This window comes from Seriola dumerili, unplaced genomic scaffold (assembly GCF_002260705.1).
Source record: "Seriola dumerili isolate Sdu_G_001 unplaced genomic scaffold, Sdu_1.0 BDQW01000169.1, whole genome shotgun sequence".
NCBI classification, from domain to species: Eukaryota; Metazoa; Chordata; class Actinopteri; order Carangiformes; family Carangidae; genus Seriola; species Seriola dumerili.
The window spans coordinates 2,553,887-2,572,466 of record NW_019174424.1 but is presented as its reverse complement, the minus strand read 5'-3'; the positions used below and the strand labels follow the sequence as shown (position 1 = coordinate 2,572,466).

The following is an 18,580-nucleotide window of genomic DNA, read 5'->3' as shown; positions in this document are numbered from 1 at the left end:
CCTGAAAAAGAGTCCCATGGAGGATATTTTCAATACAACAATTTTATTTATCTTCAAGTATAAAGTTGTAATTTTGCTAACTATACACCTTTGAATAACAAAAGGCTAGAAATAATACTATTATTTCTAGCCTTAGGCTAGAAAGGCTAGAAATAATACTATTATTTCTAGCCTTTTGTTATTCAAGGGCTTCATGTTAAAACTGACCAGACAGAAACATTCTCTTATAATTACTTATCACTTTTGAGTATTAGTGGCAAGACATTTATTTCCTCACCATTGAAATTCTAGAAATGTATGTTACTACCCTTTATTCAGCTGTAATATTGAGTAATCATAAAATCCATATTGGAGCCAAATACACACAAAATGAGCTGAACCAGAGCCAGAATGGATCTGGCCCAGACTGGACAAGATCTGGCTGAATTCCGGACCAGATCCATCAGACTTGAACTGATCTGTCCTGGTCTGGATCCAGATCTGGCCCAGATCCACATTGGATCCGACCCACATGTGGGCCGGATTCAGTAGGGATCTGGGTCCCCATAAAGACTCCTCACCGGCCCGGAACCAGCCCAGTTCTGACCCGGACTCAAAAAACGGATCCGCACTGAAACTAGCCCCGTTGTGCCAAAGGGCACCGACGGATCTGGCGCAGATTTTATGGTGGTTCCGGGCCGGATTCGGACCAAATAATTTTTACTATCTCGATTTCATGTGTGTATTCATACCATGCGCGATTTATTACGTTTGAACTTTTCAATGCACGACATTTAGTTGTAATGGAGTGTTTTTTACATCGTTCTGCTTTACTTAAGTAAAATCATCGATGAAACCATAGGAAGTGATTTATAAAATGCCACAGTTTAGATACATTTAATGTTTTATATTCTGTGTAAGGTATAATCCTGCTCACACGAAGCCCCCTGGCAGACCTGTCCGTTACGTATTTTAATCAGAGAACAGGGAAGAAATAGAAGAAAAATATTTTAAACCGTAGACCGTTTAAAATGCGACTTAAATCTTTGTAATTATATTGATTTAGTGAGACACGATCACAGACGCCGTTAAGGTAGCGTGGCCGAGTGGTCTAAGGCGCTGGATTTAGGCTCCAGTCATTTCGATGGCGTGGGTTCGAATCCCACCGCTGCCAGTAACGTTTACTTTTACTGAGATGTCTCAATATAAGCAAACAACGTCAGCAGACCCTTTGTGTCTACAGTGCCATGTGAAAAACATTACACATATATGCCATTGTGATGCCCCATGGTCGTTTTTACTGCTACACATTAGGAGTGCTTACCACCGTGAACATTTTCGGCAGTGCAAGTACGCCCCCTTGTGGCAGCCTGCACTAAAGCACCAACTCATCCTCAACATGACATGCTGTGTTGCCCAGCATTTTTTATTCATGCGTAGATTTTTCAGGGAAAAAGTTTTACTTTCTTTATAAGTTTTCATTTGAGTAGAGGAAATAGGGAACTTATAATTTTTTTTTTTTTTGTTGTAGATATAAAATGGTCATTGTCATTTATTATCAATGCTTTTATTTCTAAAAGTTTACAAAATTGCCAGTTAAATACTAAATTAAACTCTAAAGATGTAAATCTCAACAAATCTATAATAGAAACTGGTAACATGCTTTACATACAATCAATTAAAATTTGAATATTTGTAATACAAAGCTATGTATTTTTTCCTTTTAATGAAATCATAGTTACTTCAACTGTAGACAACACAACTCAAGTTTAATGCTTTTCAGCAGCCTGGTAATTTCATCATTTTGAAATTAGATACACATATACCAATGTCAAAAAGGTAGAGAGATAATACATGTACTTACATCAAAAGGAAATTCCATAACTTTGAACTTCGAAAACTTATTTTAGGGCATATTCTATTACATCTGTCATCTGTGGTGAGAATAAACCATCACCTTCATGAGAGAAAAAAAGAAGCAAAACAATTTATTTCCTAACAAACAAGTGAAGTGTCTTATTCTAAATTACAATACCTGAGACAGCTTATAGTGCAGCCATCCATCCAGTACTGCAAAAATTGTTTAGTTCTGACAGAATATGCAGGATAACATTAGTAGCACCACAATGAGACCCATCAGCAGCAGCAGGATGAGGTGCTGTGAGGTCCAGGAGAGGTTGAAAAAAGGTGAGGTGGAGCAAGGCTTTTGGGACTTCAGGTACTGTTCCACAGAGTCCGCCAGGCTGTACAGCTTCGGACAGTAACCCAGCTCTCGATGGGCCTTGTCGATCTTGAAAGTGTGGCTTACTGCAATGTTCCTAACCTGCAAAAGATGATACGTTTATAATTTCACAAAAGTTTTTATCACAAAAGAAATAATCTATATCAAGCCCTTCAGCTGATGCAGAGAAGGCCAGGCCAACAGACAAAGTTAAAGGACATTCTGCCAGGCTAATGGTTCAGATTAACCTCAATTTGGCAAATTTGGTTTTACAGTCTGATAGCATGTGACTGATGGATGCCTCCGGTTACTGCATCTTCTTACTGCCCGGGGATAAGGTATCTGCATGTGAAGTACACTCAGCGATTAAAGAGCTCAAACAGACGACAGTGAGAGAAGAATAGTTCTTTAAAGCAATTTTCCCACATTCCATCCTCCCGAAAGTCAGTTCTCTTATGATGTAAAACTGCTTCAGTCAGCACACACCTTTTACAAAAGATCTTCAGAGCTCTCTTGTATGATGCCTCATGCATAGCTGCTACAAACACTACAAGCACACCATCCACCACAGGGTGCATTTGTGTTTGGGACTATTTTGAGCTGTGGACTAATACACATTTGATGCCCTACTGATTATTGGTGATTATTTACAGCAGCAGGACGGTGAGGATGAGATCACATCAAAATAAACAGTTCCTGTGTTTATGGTAAGTAAAATGTCACACAGTGCAACATTGTGGTTCAATTATGTTTTTAAAAGGTCTTGTACAAAAAGGAGTAAAGCTAAAGTATACTTGCTTTTAACTGCATGTCCATGTGTGCATTATGACTGCCTCAAGTATCCTGCATCGGTTTTGAGAGTTAGTCATGAACATCCTTAGAAATTAAGACTATGATTTCAGAATTACCAAAATAGTAACCCCCTCGAGTGTCGGCATGTTTATTGATTACATCATACATTGTATCTGATCAGTGCTCTCTGGTGTGCCCTCTAGGATTATCCAGTCAGTAACACGTGTAGTACAAAGGCAAATACGTGAACAATTACCCGTGGTTAAAAAGCAAGTATATCTCTGGCCTATGATATGTATATAGCTGTGGATACACAAACAGTACTTTATTTATAGGATGGTTTTGATCTTTTTGTGGGATATGAATAATATAGAATATCACCAGACTTATCTTTTAAACTTATTGAACACGCCAAGACAAGACAGCTGAGCACTGAACCTTGGTGCAGCTCTCTGCAGTGTTTACATTTTAGTTGATATGACATTTGAAACTGCATCTCTCACTATGCATTTATAGAGCTGGAATTTATGCAAGAGAGGAAAAGGTCCTCTGCATGTCTTGCAATGGTTTCACCTGAGAGTTGACAGGATCATTTGAGCCCAGCTGAGCGGTTGCCCGACTCCACTCACCATGACAACAGCCACCGTACTGAGGTCACTTCCTGTAAACTTCATCTTGAACTTCCTGTTCTGACCCACAGCAGTTTATGTTTTATTCACAGGACAATCATCCATCCCCCAGCCAGCAGCTGTCTGACAGCATGAGCTCCAGGTGCAGGCCCTCGGCACTCAGCTTTGGTTTCTGCCTCATCACTCATTCATGAGGACCTTACAGGCCACGATGGAGGCTCCTTGGCATGCATCGTAAAGGCCCTCAGCCTGATACAGTATAATTACTGTGTTTTAATAGAGCTACAGATCAACAAATAGTATTAAAAGGTTTCCAGTGACCATGAGAGCTTTGAGATTTTGTTATCTGCTAATAATTTTAATAATTCAAGATTCACTTTTGTTTTCCATAATTCATTGACAAAGATAGGCGTAGACGAAGGGAGAGGAGACGTGGCGTGAGGTAGGGAAAATACCTAATGAAGTCTGTCTTCACTGCTGTGGGAGAGACTTAAACAAGAATCTACTCATTAGTGAGAAGGTAACTAAATCTCCAACACACAAGGCATACTTTCATTTAGTCATGCATGCATTCTCAAACACTACACAGTCACATCTTCATGATCTATAATGTATCTCAAACAGAGTTCATTCAGGTCGGACAACTAATGACATATGACATTTCAAAAACTGGATTAAAAACATGCTCAGGAGCAGAAAAGGCAAGATCCCCAGAATCCATTGAAAGCCTGACAAGCAAAAACATGTTTTAAAGAGACAGACAGGAGGAAGAATACTTACCTCACTTCTGGTAAAAAGTAGAGGCACTGTTACCACCGGCCTTAGAGCTACATGCAAGTATTCCACCAGGATGGCTTGACACAGAGGATAAACATATATAGTCAGTGGTAGTAACAACTTGGCAAACATTCAAAAACATTATGGCATAAAGGATATTGAAAAGAAGCACACTTTTGAGGAGGAGCACTACCTGCTGAATAGACCAGTGAAACAGGGAGATTTATCAATGGTCTGCTGTAGCCCAGCTTTTCAAACTGCGATCGAAAAAGTAATGCAAAACAAAGTGAGGTAAATTCCACTTAGTTCTGACTAAATACATTTCAATTCATCTGTAAATACCTTTGAAATTTTATAAGACAAATGCTCTCTGTAGCACTCTGTAGCCCCAAATCCAATAATTTCTACTGAGGATGTAAATCTTTCAAAATAGTTCACAATATATAGATAAAGTCTCAGTAATTTTCTAAAACACAGCTTTTTTAGCAATTGTTACTAAAAATGACATCAGTAGTGCTTTTGATGGGGACTATTTTCAACTGTGGATTAATACAAATTTGGTGTTCTAGTGAGTATTTCCAGCAGCAGAATGGGATTTTGAATGTTTGTTTTTTTTTATTGGACAACAATGGAGATCTATGGCACAGAGAAATAAGCTACATACAACACTTGTTAACAGAAGCAGTTAATTGTTGGTTTTGGTGTCTCCACGGGAGACAGTAAGGAAAACACAGATTATCAACAGCCTTATCCTTTAACTCACCAAAGGTGTCAGCCACTCAAAGAGATTGACTGAAACTCCATCATTAATGAAATAGACCTGTCCACTCTGCAAAAGAACAGAAATTAATTTGTTACTGATCCCATCTTTGGTCTCTATTCTTGTACAGAATAGTTGATAAAGACAACCACTACTCATCTTTTATTCGGCGGCCTTCAGTTAAATTTAATCACTTTTCAAGTCATTAAGGGGTTACTGATTAGGTAAATATAAAAAGATTTAGGAATAATCTGTTAATGCCTGATTGACTCTGTGTGGTTTTATAGTTCAAAGTGGTGTGATCACACGAATCTGTTGGTTTTTTCTCACGCAGCGGACGGTGTGACTCACAGCAGCACAGCTCTTCTTCAGTGTGAGAGCCTCAGCTGCCAGAGTGTGAGCCAGCACCAGGTTGTCTACGTGTACCCAGTTCATCCTGGCCTGGGGGTCCCCGAACCTGAAACTGAACAACCGCCGCTCCACGTTCACCTGAGACAAAGACAGATGGAGGAGAGAAAGTGAACAGTTTTCATGTGCCAAATGTGTTTTTTTGCTTCTGATTTTAACATTTCTTTCTGTTAATAAATGAGAATTAACCTTAAAATAATACTTTAACCAATGACAGGTTAGAGCAGAAAACTGAGTCTTAAATGAATATAGCATGTTTTATATCATCAGCATATAACTCTTTTAAAGCAAACATTTGTAGATTTGTTTCCTACGACTGGGTTTGATACATGCCTGTTTGGTTTTCACACTGTGCTTGTGTTAATCTATGCCAGGGAACATTTTCCCACCTTTTACTTCATCTTTTGTCAAACTTAAATTAAAGTTCTAAAGTGCTCCTGAACAGAAACTATTTTAATGCAAGAAACAACATAGTTCATGTTATTCATCTTCACAACATCCAGGGATGTTAGCATAGCTGTTCAGCAGCTGAGAGATAAAACACACTAAGAGATGTCATTGAAATCAAGTTACAAAGCAACAGTATTTACCCAAGCAAGTGTGAAGCATCTTTACCCCTTTGTTCAATATATTCTATATATATATATATATATATATATATGTTCTGCAATTATATTTTCAGTGATTATTGCTACTAATGATTTGTACATTTGTATAGGCTCCTGTGTCATTTTTCATGTGTTTTGGGTTCCTGGCAGCTTTTTAACTTTTTTACTACTGAAATGAATGTCCTAAATATCAAAATCTATGGTATTCTAATGATTTGGAACAATAAGTAGACTCATATTTGTACAAATTAACCCCAGACTAGAGAATCAGGTTGACCTACTGAATATTAAAGTCAGCCCTTGTGGCCACTTGGCCGACGATAAACCCCAAACTGGTGCCTCGTAGAGGAAAGACTGGAAGAAAAGGTAGCTGTAACTGGATGCCTGGAGAGCTCCATGAATAATGTAAAGACTTCAGGCTGGACCACACTCTGCCAGGGAGGCTTCAGACACTGCAAGATTGTCCTTTTTTTTCCCAGTGCCAACACAAAAGAAATGAATCTTTATGATAAGACAATATATAAGTTTTTCTTTGTGTTAGTCCCTCACCATCACCCTGTGAAGATGTCTCCTCTCCTCTGGTCCATAGATGCCACACGGTCGCAGGACGCAGGTCTGCAGCAGTTCTCCTCCTTCACAAGACACAAGATACAAACCTTCACTGAATATGCTCTGAGTGATACAGTATATCATGATTACTTTGTTACTTTGATTTGATAGTTAACATTGATGCACTAAAAAGAGACACAGAGTAGTAAAGACAAAAAATAATGTAGTGCTTCACATATTTATATTCATTTTTAAAAAGTTAATTTCTAATATTTACTTTTTTGACACATTTGAACTGTAGCTATTTGGACAGTGTATTTAAATGCAACCATCACTCAGTTACATCTTAAATATGTAACAAGAGGCCTCAACTGCTTTTTTTGTACGATGTCATTAAGGTTGGAAACCACTGGTCTTTTAATGATGCATTGTAATTTTATAAGATAACATTTTTTTTTTGCTTTTTTTTTATGTAAAATCTTAATCTGAAAACTAACTATAGTTCTCACATCAATCTAGTGGAGTAAAAAGTGCAATATTCCCTATTGACATGTTGCAGAGCAGAAGTATAAAGTAGGATAAAATCAAATAAAGTACAAACTACCTTAAAATAGTACAAAAATAGAGAACTCAAGTAAATGTCCTGTCTCTTTATGTCAGTGGAAAAAAAAACCCTAAACCGCACCCTCCTGTTGCAGATACATCAACTTTAACCTGCAGCATATAATGAGACATCTCCTTGCTCTAAGCTTGATTGAATGTATAAGGTGATGGTCACTGATAGGATGTAGGGTTACACTGGAGGAGGGAGTGAGAGGCTTCACACCTGTTAATGTAAAGCACACAGTCTGACATAAAACCCATTACAATGCATTAGAAGATTACGTGTGTGTGTGTGTGTGTGTGTGTGTGTGTGGGTGTGTGTGTGTGTGTGTGTGTGTGTGGGTGTGTGTGTGTGTGTGTGTGTGTGTGGGTGTGTGTGTGTGTGTGTGTGTGTGTGGGTGTGTGTGTGTGTGTGTGTGTGTGTGGGTGTGTGTGTGTGTGTGTGTGTGTGTGAGAGAGAGACATTATTTCTGGTGTTACATGACTGCTGCACTCTTTGGTACTGTTTTGTCCAGCTCTGAAATGAAACCTGTGTCACTGCCTGTATTGGATTGCACGCCGAGTTTCCATAGCTACCATTGACTCAGTCTCTCCCGCTGTCGCCATTTCAAACAAACACACAAAAACATTTTTTACACAGAAACTGAACGATAAAGTTGCGATCTCCTGTGATTACACACTTTTCATGTAACCCTGTGATTACACCGTCATCACACACACATACAGATCGTTTCACACCTTTCAGGGAGCATCCGTTGGCTGAGAGGACCATCTGCTCTGCAATCGCTTTAGTTCGGGAGTAATGGTCAATGTGCTGGAACAGAAAGACACACACAGTTCATCCCAACCTTTGGTGCTAAATTAGTGGATACGACATTTAGAATAATTCATGGGTAAAAATCTGCTATTGGTAACGCTGCAGTTGGTCCTATTCTTTTCACCCACCACGTCGGGGGGCACGTACGCCACCGAATCTTCATCACCATCCTCAATTGGTTTCCCCGCAAACACCACGTTGATGGTGCTGGTGTACACCAGCCGGGGGATGCTCCTCTCCTTACAGACTGAAATACAGCAGATTAAATGCTGGTACAATAAAAGGTGGTGTGCAGATTAAAAATAAACTTTCTGAATGTGCCTTCAGTCTGTGCAACAACAAAAAAAACAGCCAGGATTTATCAAATCAAGTGGATATCATCCAAAGGTAAAGTCTTTGGGCACTGCTTTGTTGCTGAGCTGCAGTGGAAAGACTGTAACAAAAAGAGTAACTTGTCTAACTCAGATCGTTGAAGCCTCATATTAACTTCAGATAAACATTGGGATACATTGTGGACTTTGTTGCCCATTGGAAGCAAATTTTGATCTTAAGTATTTTCAGTGTCCAAATGAGGCTCAGCAATCATTTCACTGATCTATGACAATGCATGTGAGTTGCATGGTGTTGAGAATGACAGCGACTGTATGTATTCTTACCGTTTATAACATTATTCGTCCCTCCAACGTTGACTGACTCCACCTGCTCTTTCCGCAGCTGGAGGCAAAGAGAAAGACAGAAAAATGTCACTTCATAACTACACCCTTTCTTATACTGTAGATAATACATTCTGTAGGAACCTAAATGCAGTTAATTGATGTTTGACAAATTGGTTTGATTTCATACATGGAATAACAATAATATACAGTAATTGATAAAAGAAATTTAAGGATTATTTACATTATTTACAGGTTGAATTATTTACAGTTCATATTTACAATATTTACCACAATGTAAGTTAATTGTCTATGTCAATAAACTGGGTGTGTGGACAGTTTAAAATATATAGAATTTCATTTGTTACGTTTGGAGTATAAAGGAATAAGGTACTCGCTTTTAATTACTTCACACCTGAAGTGCTTTGGTGTTCCCATAAGGGGAGGGGCGGGGAGTGATATCAGGTTAGTTAGGCAAGCAGAGAGTGGAGCCACACAGTTTTTTGACTTCTCTTTTTGTCATTCGAATTTGATAATACCTTTGGAAATGGATATCGTTCTGTAATATTATTTTCTTCTGTGTTGAAGTAAACAGCTCAACTTTACGGAGTGGTCCTGTGGATATTTTGAAGTGGATTTATATTTTTTTTTCGAAGTGGATTAAGAAGTAGAGACTGATTTGAGCGTCAGGCTAAGGCTTCATTCACTGGAAACCTACACATTCCTTATTTTTATTTTCTGGTGCAATAATGAACTGGCATACTGCAAGTCTCAGTCAGGTACATACAATGATAACATAAATCTTGTCAGTAATAGTCAGTGGTCTGTCATTATGTTGAAAAAAGGTTGTCAGCTCTGGCTTGAGGACTACAAAATCTGGGATTGTGGTGTGAGAAAGATGTGAGTTAGCAGACCTCTGTGGCCCACCCCTCTTCTCCGCTTGCGATAACATTAGCTGCTACTAGCATAACACACCTGAATCTCCCACAAAACTTTTAGCAGCTGAATTTGCATCCATGTAGGTGCCAGGTTTTGACAAGGAAGAAGAATGTGTGGAATAATATATATATATATAATAAAGTATCACTGGTTATGCTGCATTAATTTTGAGCAAAGCATTTCTTTTTTCTTTTTTTTTCTTTTTCGTCCTCGTGTTCTGGTATTAATCAAACTTGTTCTGTAGATTAGCTTCAGAAAATTATTCCTACAATCAATACTGACCATGGAAAGTCTGTTTTAGCATCATTTACAATTGATTTTGAAGCTTGACACTGGCTCTGGGTAAATCCAGAGAACTACTTACAGTAAGTACATTATTAAGCTTAAGTAATCATGCACTCAATAACATTTGAATTCTGTAGGCTACATCACCTCTAAAGATAATATAAGTTCAGACCTTGCAGCACTTAATTATTCAATTAAATTTGTCACTTTTTAGAAGCTCTGTCTCTCGGACTTTTGTTTGAATGATCGAGTGGTGAGAAGCTGCTACAGAAGACATGAAGGGAAGTCACCTGTTCTGGTCCAGACATGCCATAAGACGCTGTGTGGAATATACAGTCGACTCCCTCACACACTTTATAGAGGGAAGGATAGTCTCGAATGTCACTCTGAGAAAGAGAGAAGAAGAATTACCTTCAGTTAATTAAACCAACTCTGCAGACATCTGTCGGACTTAGGTCCACCCATAAGAGAAGACATAAAGTGGTCCAGTGATAGTAAATTATTGATTTTAACCATGACAATGATTTGTTATTAAGACTTGTAGTACATTTACTGTGTATTCTCAAAACAGCATTAGCAGTTTAAGTGTCACAATACATCAATATCTATCTCATGAAAGGACAGTTATAATTAAGATAAGTGTGCCATGAGGCCTGCAGGTGAAACCTGAATCATGTCTCCGCCCTCTCTGACCCAGTCAGCAGCTGGCACTCTGAGGCGGATCACTCACCTGTGTCTGTTTCCAGCCAGCACGCAGACTGATACTGGCTGATGCAAGGTAATACTAGAGTCAATTTTAAGTCTGCGGGGAGCAGTGTAAGTATATTGTACTGTGTACTTCATGTCATTTATATCCCAAACCAAACCTAGAAGTAAAGCTGTGTTGCTGTGAGCAGGAGTTTTCACTGCAAAAAGGCAGAAATTAAAAAACTAAGAAAAATATTTTGCATGTTTAATGTGAGACAATAAATATGAGGTCCCATATAGGTATCAGTGTCAGTCAGTGGGTGTGAATTTACAGTCAGGTTTCATTTGAGTTTTCTCTATTTGCAAATGTGAATATTAAATAAAAGACTAGAATAAAAGTTTTTCATATAATTTAAAAACTAAAAACTAAAACAAGACTAGAAAACTGACTTTTCAGTGAGACCCCCCCCCCCCCCCCCCCCCCCATAGGGTATGAAGGAAGATGTACTAAGTAACAGGATATTAATTAACATGTAGTAGAGTTAGCTCACTGAAAATGAATAGGGTGAATACACCTATCAAATTCTGTATAATTGTGAATTAGGGTTGAAAAGAAGAAGACTTCTGAAGGTGTGACAAAAATTGCAGTTTTGTTCACCAAGTCAGATGTTTATCAATCAAACCATAAGGCAGGTATTAGGCCTTACTTTAGATGGCTGCTTGTCTGTGCAAAAATTTTATAAAATGTTACAAGTGAAGGGACAGTGTTATTGGCCATATGCCAGAGAAAAAGAAATAAACGCAACTGTATGGCTGCATAACCATTGTCACTGTTATGTGTCCTATACAATTGGACTGTAACAGTATTGGCTTGTACTAAATCACTGAGGGGCAAAGTTATTAGGTGAAGTGCAGGAAAAACTGGAAAAACAGAAATATAAAGGAAATTTACAAGGACACAGCAGGTATTAGTCAGGCCCCTCTCCACTGTCCCATACCTGATAGAAGATTGCACCATCAGGGACATCACAGGGAGGCTTGTTCATGTCCAGAAGGATCACTGACAGCCCCTGACGGGCCAGTTCCCTCCCCAGCCTAAAACCAAAATATCCCCCTCCTCCTGTCACCACCACCTTCCCTTTGGAGGTGCCCCGGGCCAGTGCCACCTCCTCCTCCAGTCTAGAGGCCGTGCAGTCCGGGCTGCTGCAGCTGGCCGCCGTGGCTCCATTTACCCTGTGTCGGATGGCCACAGCCGGGCTGGAGACGACGGCTGGGGCTGGGTGGTTGGCCCACGGCGGGTGGGTGAGGTGGGGGAGGTTGTGCATGTGATGTCCACCGGCCTGCAGGCGACAAAGGGGGGCGGTGTGGCAGGGAAGCTGCTTCACCTGGCACAGAGAGCCTCCACTCTCACTCATGTTGGGACCACACAGCTCCATAGACGTCCTGGAGGGTTGAAGGAGGGGAAATATTGGTTATTCATTGTTTTAGTATCATTAAAGTTTGACCTGTAAAGAATGAATCTCTCTCTCTCTCTCTCTCTCTCTCTCACACACACACACACACACACACACACACACACACACACACACACACACACACACACACACACACACACACGACGATTAGAAGACTTTTGATGGCTGTACCATCCCATCAGATTTTGCATCATTTTATACACAATTCACTCAAACTTGGCCTGAAATATAACTTTGGGATCTCCACTATTATTTAAAATTCGGTTCTGTGTATTTCAACCTCATGACATGAGTTTTATAATGACTGATCACTGTTTGTTAATGGGTATTAAAAGGGTGAAAATTGTTAAAAGCACTAAAATTGACAGAATACACTATTGTTATTAACGTGTTAATTATGTATATCAAACTAATGAACAACATTTTTTTTAAATTTTCATTTCTAACACACATTTTACCAACCTGATGGTGGTGACATCAAACTTTGAATACAACTTTAACTGGGACTATATTTCAACACATCTTCATGAATCACATAAGAATGAATTAACATAATCAATCAATATTCAACAGCTGTAAGCTAAAACAATCTATCACTGCGTTGTAAGGATACTGTATATTGATTGTGAATTTTATTTTCCAATAGAGATTTCAGTGGTTACCCAACAGGTTTGACTGGTTGTCATCAGGTATAAAATCACTAGAAGTTCTGACCTCTGTTCTTGTCATATTCAATCAGGATCTCTCCTCTGTTCTCCTCTGAAACAGATGAGCTACAGGGACATTTAAGAGTCAAAGCGATGAACAAACCATGCGAAGATCTGATCACCATCACGTGTCTTGTACTTTATGATGCTAACATTAACTAAGGTAATATTACTGAACTTACCTTAATATTCCCGTCGACCTCTAACATCCATACCAGTGCCTGTTGGCTCACGAAATAATCCAGTCTATAGGCTACCTTCCCTTTGCCCTCGCGGTGCCTCCTGATGCGTCACCTCTCTCACCTGTCAATCACCTGCACCTGTACCTGGAGACTCTCCTACCGTAATGTTTGCCTGCAGCGCGCAGCTCCATTTTGATTGTCAAAGCGCCCTTTTAAAAGGAAGTACATTTTTTTCAAATTAGGATGTGATATATTTACTCTTTATATTTACTATGAGGGGTGCTCAAATTAACACTTGGATTGATTTACATTTAGAGGTTTCAATTCCATCTAGTCTGCGTTTGTTAATAACAAATTGTGATTATTATGAAATAAAAAGTGTTTTTTAGACCAGATCCTCCGAACAAACATTTATTTTGTTTACATCATTTACAGACAGTGAATACAGGATGTTATACTCACTTTTACTGCCAGAGCACCCAAACTCCCAGCCTTTTGGAGGGTAGTGCCTGAAAAGTACAGCTGACATCAGGTCAAAATCATGTTTATAAACAGCTGTTATAAAATTAGGAAAAGTCATTATGTGTCAAGCCAATAAAATGATGTTATGTGTTAAGTATGACTTTTTTTCTTAGGACTGCTTTTTACCTGCAGCTGCCTTCAGTCATTCACAGGCCAAGCTACTCATTCAAACAATATCCCAATGCAATCATTCAATAATAATAATAGGCTCCACAATTCTCATAATACTGTGATATTTAATTAAGAATTTCTCTCTATAAATCAAAATATATAGAAAATGAGTCCACATATGTTTTTGTGTAAGAAAACAGAGTCATTAATCAAAGCTCAAGCCTCAGATGAAGTAACAGATGCGTCTTTGACAACATGCCTGGTAAACAGCAGCAGCATCAGTAGTCACTTCCTGCGCACAGTGTTTTTGGAGAGGACAGAAATAGACACTTCATGTTTTATTTAGCAGACAACAGACAGACTGCCAAACCTGAGCTGACACTTAAATGCATGGCACGTAATTAAAGACAGAGAGGGAGGGAGGGCGGGGTGGGGGGTGGTGTGTGTGTGTGTGTGTGTGTGTGGGGGGGCTCTTAAGCAGCTGCCAAATGACTGAGCTGTGAAAGCAATTTGAAGATAAACTGCAATAAAATTGCACTTTAAAAATATGTATTTCCCTCTTTTAACAAAAAGGTACATGATGTGTTGATTCAAATTAGACCTCAGATCACATTTACCCTTATTGGGGTTAAACGGCAGCTCTGGCAGTGCTGCTGTGTCACAGTCGATATCGTTTTGTAGAACCTTGTCTCTCTTTGTATTTTCCGAAAAAAACATATCCTTCCTCTCTCTGCAAAAGCATCACATTGACTTACAAATTTGCTATCTCAAAAGGGAAATCCATTCACTTAGTATACAGTGTTCTGAAAATAAAGTGCCCCAAAAATGAGACAGACTTTTATTTATTCATAGCTAATTTTCATAAAATGTTATGTAACTCACTTTAGAAATCAAATAGAGACTCCTGATTATACAGATGAAGGTGAACAATGTTGTGTCATCAGCAAACTCATTGTAACTGTGATTCTCTTCAGTGCTCTCCAATCTGGAGGTCATGGTCCATCCCAGGGGTTACAAGACAAATCTCAAGGGTCATGAGACGACTACCAACACAGTCAACTCACAACCCCTGGAAAGCAGGGCAAAAGACAAAATATCCCAAACTTTGCTCCTTTTTTTTGTCTCTTGTGAATTACTGGACTTACCTTGTTTGTATTACCTTTAATAATGTTAAAACAAAATCAGTCTGAGAATTAGAAATTAATCTTTAGCTAAGTGTCTGACGGTTTAGTGTATGCACTGGAATCTGTGATGAAGGACAGCAAGTAGACATCAAATCCCTTTAAAGGCATTGTAAACCAATGAGACACCTGGAGGTGGAGAAAAACTCAGTTTCTGTCTGCATATTGTGGCTCCACCCAAACTCATTATAGAACAAGACAAAGTGTGAGAAGAGACACATACAGTGAAACACAGACATACAGTACGTGTATCACTTTAAGGTTCAAGTCACCAGCAGTGGAATATACATTAATTTAAATGCAGTACTTATTTGAGGTACTTGTACTTGAATTAAAGGAGCTAGTTGTAAATTTGGCTGTTGCTTAGCATTAACAGCTGTTCACCAACTAATCTTTCCAAGAGCTTCGGCCGTCACGTTTAAAACACAAAAGGTTATAATAAGCCCTCTGAGCAACTTGGATGCTCTTGTGACTCGGTAGCTCTTGAAAGTGACAAGACTAACAGCTAGCTGGTTAGCATGCTAACTTCAGTAGAAGAAAAGAAGTGATAGAAATAGAAGTAAAACAAGAGGGCTGTTGAAACCACTCCTCTCCTCATCCCTACAAAGCTGAAGCCAATTCATTTTTGGCATTTTTTAGAAAATAGCAGTTTTCTGTCAGTCAACTAAACAATTAACAGAATAATAGTTTCAGCTTCTTTTGATAGAGAGTGAAAGATTTTGATTGACATTATTGGCCCTGAAAGATCCACACATCTCAGAAATTCACACACACATACAATATACTGTACACACACTTATGTGCGTGTGATGTCCAGGGCAACAACGCAGTCTGAGTGTTTGTTGTGGCTTTAATTGATCTGCGAGACGTCATTGTATCTGTTGATACACACACGATTCTAATGCTTTGCTAAAACAGAAAATAACAACGCACACATTTGCCCAATGCTATAAAGTGAGCACTAACCAGATCAGTCGAAAGCCACTCTTTCCTCTGATGCTTATTAGTTATTTCAGCACTGGGTAAAAGGGTTGAGTTACGCTCTGATTAAATGCTGTCCAGCACACCCATGAATCACTTTCAGCCGTCACCTTGTCTGCCCCGCTGCAGCTGTGAGGGGAAGCAGTACTTTGGTCGAGGCAGATCTCCCTTGTCTACGACCTTGCCAGGCCTTGCCCTGGGGACTGGAAATAGGACAGGCACCAACTCCATGAAGTCCTAGCAAAGTGTGGAGGTCAACCTGAGCTGCTGCAACGATCAAAGGTACAAGAGAGATACAAAAGATGGGAAATATGCAAGTGACAATATAAAGCCTTAAAAGACGAGATGCCTTTGCTTGAGGCTCTTAGTAGTTTGATTTGAGTGAGAAGAGTTTGGGATTTTAAGTCACCCTTCACTGCTTTTACTTCACCTGGATGTTTGAGCCTCACTGTTCAGAATAATGTCAGTGCAGATTTTGACACCAGAAAGTTTTTTTTTCACATTAATTTGCTGAAGAGGGAACGTTTCTCATGTGAGAGCGTTTGTGCGAATTAGTTTGGGAGGCATTGATGGTTCAACATACAGCATAATTTACACAAGTACAATGTGGAAACTTGATACAACCGAGGAACAGTTCGTTTCTGTTTTTTCTGATGTACATGCAGACAGAGACTAGTTTGTGTCCACCATCTTGAAAAAATATGAAGCTATTACTGTAAATTTGCCTGGTGAGAGGAAATAACATTTCTGGATTAAAAAAATTAAAAAAAGGACACACAATTTATCCTACCAGCTAATTCCTTTTATTTACCAGGCATCCCAGATTATTGGCAGGCTGAGATGAAAACCAGTATGATCAATTATGGGCTCTTTCAAACAGCAGGGGGAGCCAGACAACTACATTTACATTAAATACACTGAGCCCCCAAAACACTGCACATTACTTTAAAGGGCAAAGGGTTTGTTCTGTTACAATGCATTTCTGAGTTAGACTGTCAGCCAGCTAGCTTAGAGTCAACATACCTTGATAAGGTGAAGATCTGATCCCAGATCAGTTTCTTCTGATCGTCTGGTGAACGTAGAGAGGCCCTGCCTGCTCATGTTCTGGATGTTTCTGTACAGTTTAGACAGAAATATAGACATTGAGAGAACAGTGTGTGTTCCCATAATTGATCCATTTTAACAAGGATGTTATGTTCCTGTATATTTCACAATAAGATAGAGACAGACGTACACTGACAAACCTGTGGGGATTCATTAGATGAGTCGAAAATAGTTGGAGTGATGAACTTATTGAGGGAACTGTGAGAAGTAGGGACTCTGACAGGGAAGAGCAGTTCAAGGACCTCTTGAGGAAATACGGTGTTGGGAAAAAACTGCAATGGAGAGCTGTCACAGACAGACAAAACCTATAAAACACTTTGCATGCAGAAAACCTACATGCACAGTAGATGACAGGGCCTCATTCCCAGGTGGGTGGAAAGTTTACCGAGGTAAAGGAGCCATGCTGAAATCCAACCTGTCAGAAGGAGAGAAAAGAACGCACAGTAATGTACACTGCAGCAGCTTGGGAGTGACAACTAAAATACCAAAGAGACCAAAGAAAAACTGAAAAAGGTAAAGGAAGGGAACTACCAAGAAATGCAGAGAAATATGACGAATTGACTGTGCACATTATAAATAAATGGTCTAACGTCCAATGTTACGCTCTCACAGGAAATGATGTAGGACATATTTATGTCCCAATGAATATTATACTTGTTAAGTGCATTTAAACTCGTTGAGTTAAAGAACAGAGCATCACCAAACATCCTTGCTTTTAACACCCTTCAGTGAAAGTGGAAAAAAAAAAAGAGGCTGGCAGACATATTTTTTTGTTGAAATGACTAATTTAAGTGGATTAGTCATTTCATTTCATGCTCATTTTAGGAAGCAGGAGCACTGAGGTCACACCCAGAAGAAAGGCAGATTGATGAGCTAGTGCACTGAGAGCATTTTAAGCTAAATCAATTAGCTTGGCTTAATGTGCAACATCCCCAAATCACTTGTGGAATAAAGTGGGACATGGAGAGAGAGGAAACTGCACAGTGAGAGGAGACGTCTACAGTTTGCTGCGCTGTACTAAGACACAACAATACTTTGAGGTTTATGCCAACATCAGCATCAGTTAATAAACGCACGGTGACAATGTTAGGTAATGTTTACAATGTTGACCATCTCAATTTAGTATGTTAGCATGCTGACATTTATTTGCTAGTCAGCACTTAATACAAAATAGAGCTGAGGCTGATGGGAATGTCATTCATTTTACAGGTATTGTATGCTCAGGAATCTTAAAATTGAAAAAAAAAAATGAAATTTTGAAGTGATGATAGGGAAAGTTTCGTTGCAATCCATCCAATAGTTGTCTAGACATTTCACTCACATCCAAAAATTAAAAGGCAAATTCATGGTGGCATTAAAGAAAAAGTCAGGGCATCACTAAAACCATTAGGATTTATCCTCCAGGGACCATGAATGTTTGTACAAAATTTAATGTTACAATTCATTTTTCAGAAACAAGAAAAAGTAGTGTTTCTCTGTTACTATTAGCATTACAACACCAGAGAGAGAGATGTGGAAGAAACTGTAGAAGTGTTTGAGTTTTATCTGCATTCACTCTGCTCATTAACTATTGCCCCCCCCCACCACCACCACCACCACCACCACCACAC

The 18,580-nt window shown here is 39.1% G+C and overlaps 1 protein-coding gene, 1 long non-coding RNA gene and 1 other non-coding gene across 3 annotated transcripts; 1 reads left to right on the top strand and 2 right to left on the bottom strand.

Moving 5' to 3' along the window:
• Positions 1 to 1,071: 1,071 nt before the first annotated feature.
• Positions 1,072 to 1,153, top strand: trnal-uag. The gene has a single exon. It is a non-coding gene; the product is annotated as a tRNA-Leu (tRNA).
• A 909-nt stretch (positions 1,154 to 2,062) lies between these two features.
• sdr42e2 (short chain dehydrogenase/reductase family 42E, member 2) lies at positions 2,063 to 12,143 on the bottom strand. Its single transcript, XM_022752707.1, has 11 exons — positions 11,706 to 12,143; positions 10,311 to 10,406; positions 8,800 to 8,857; positions 8,272 to 8,390; positions 8,065 to 8,140; positions 6,724 to 6,806; positions 5,510 to 5,647; positions 5,162 to 5,227; positions 4,592 to 4,655; positions 4,402 to 4,475; positions 2,063 to 2,302 (listed from the first exon to the last, which is right to left on the bottom strand). The coding sequence occupies exons 1-11, from the start codon at positions 12,141 to 12,143 to the stop codon at positions 2,063 to 2,065; spliced, it is 1,452 nt and encodes a 483-aa protein (XP_022608428.1).
• Positions 12,144 to 16,100: 3,957 nt separating this feature from the next.
• LOC111227298 lies at positions 16,101 to 17,287 on the bottom strand. The gene is made up of 3 exons (XR_002665333.1): positions 17,111 to 17,287; positions 16,890 to 16,980; positions 16,101 to 16,133 (listed from the first exon to the last, which is right to left on the bottom strand). It is a non-coding gene; the product is annotated as an uncharacterized LOC111227298 (long non-coding RNA).
• Positions 17,288 to 18,580: the final 1,293 nt, after the last annotated feature.

Bases quoted from the DNA above. Each gene is read 5' to 3' on its own strand.
- sdr42e2 (XM_022752707.1), bottom strand. From the start codon at position 12,143: ATGGAGCTGTGTGGTCCCAACATGAGTGAGAGTGGAGGCTCTCTGTGC. The intron at 10,407-11,705 runs GTATGGGACAGT...TCTCTTTCTCAG, and splicing joins ATGGTGCAATCTTCTATCAG to AGTGACATTCGAGACTATCC. The intron at 4,476-4,591 runs GTAGTGCTCCTC...CTCTGTGTCAAG, and splicing joins TTCACTGGTCTATTCAGCAG to CCATCCTGGTGGAATACTTG.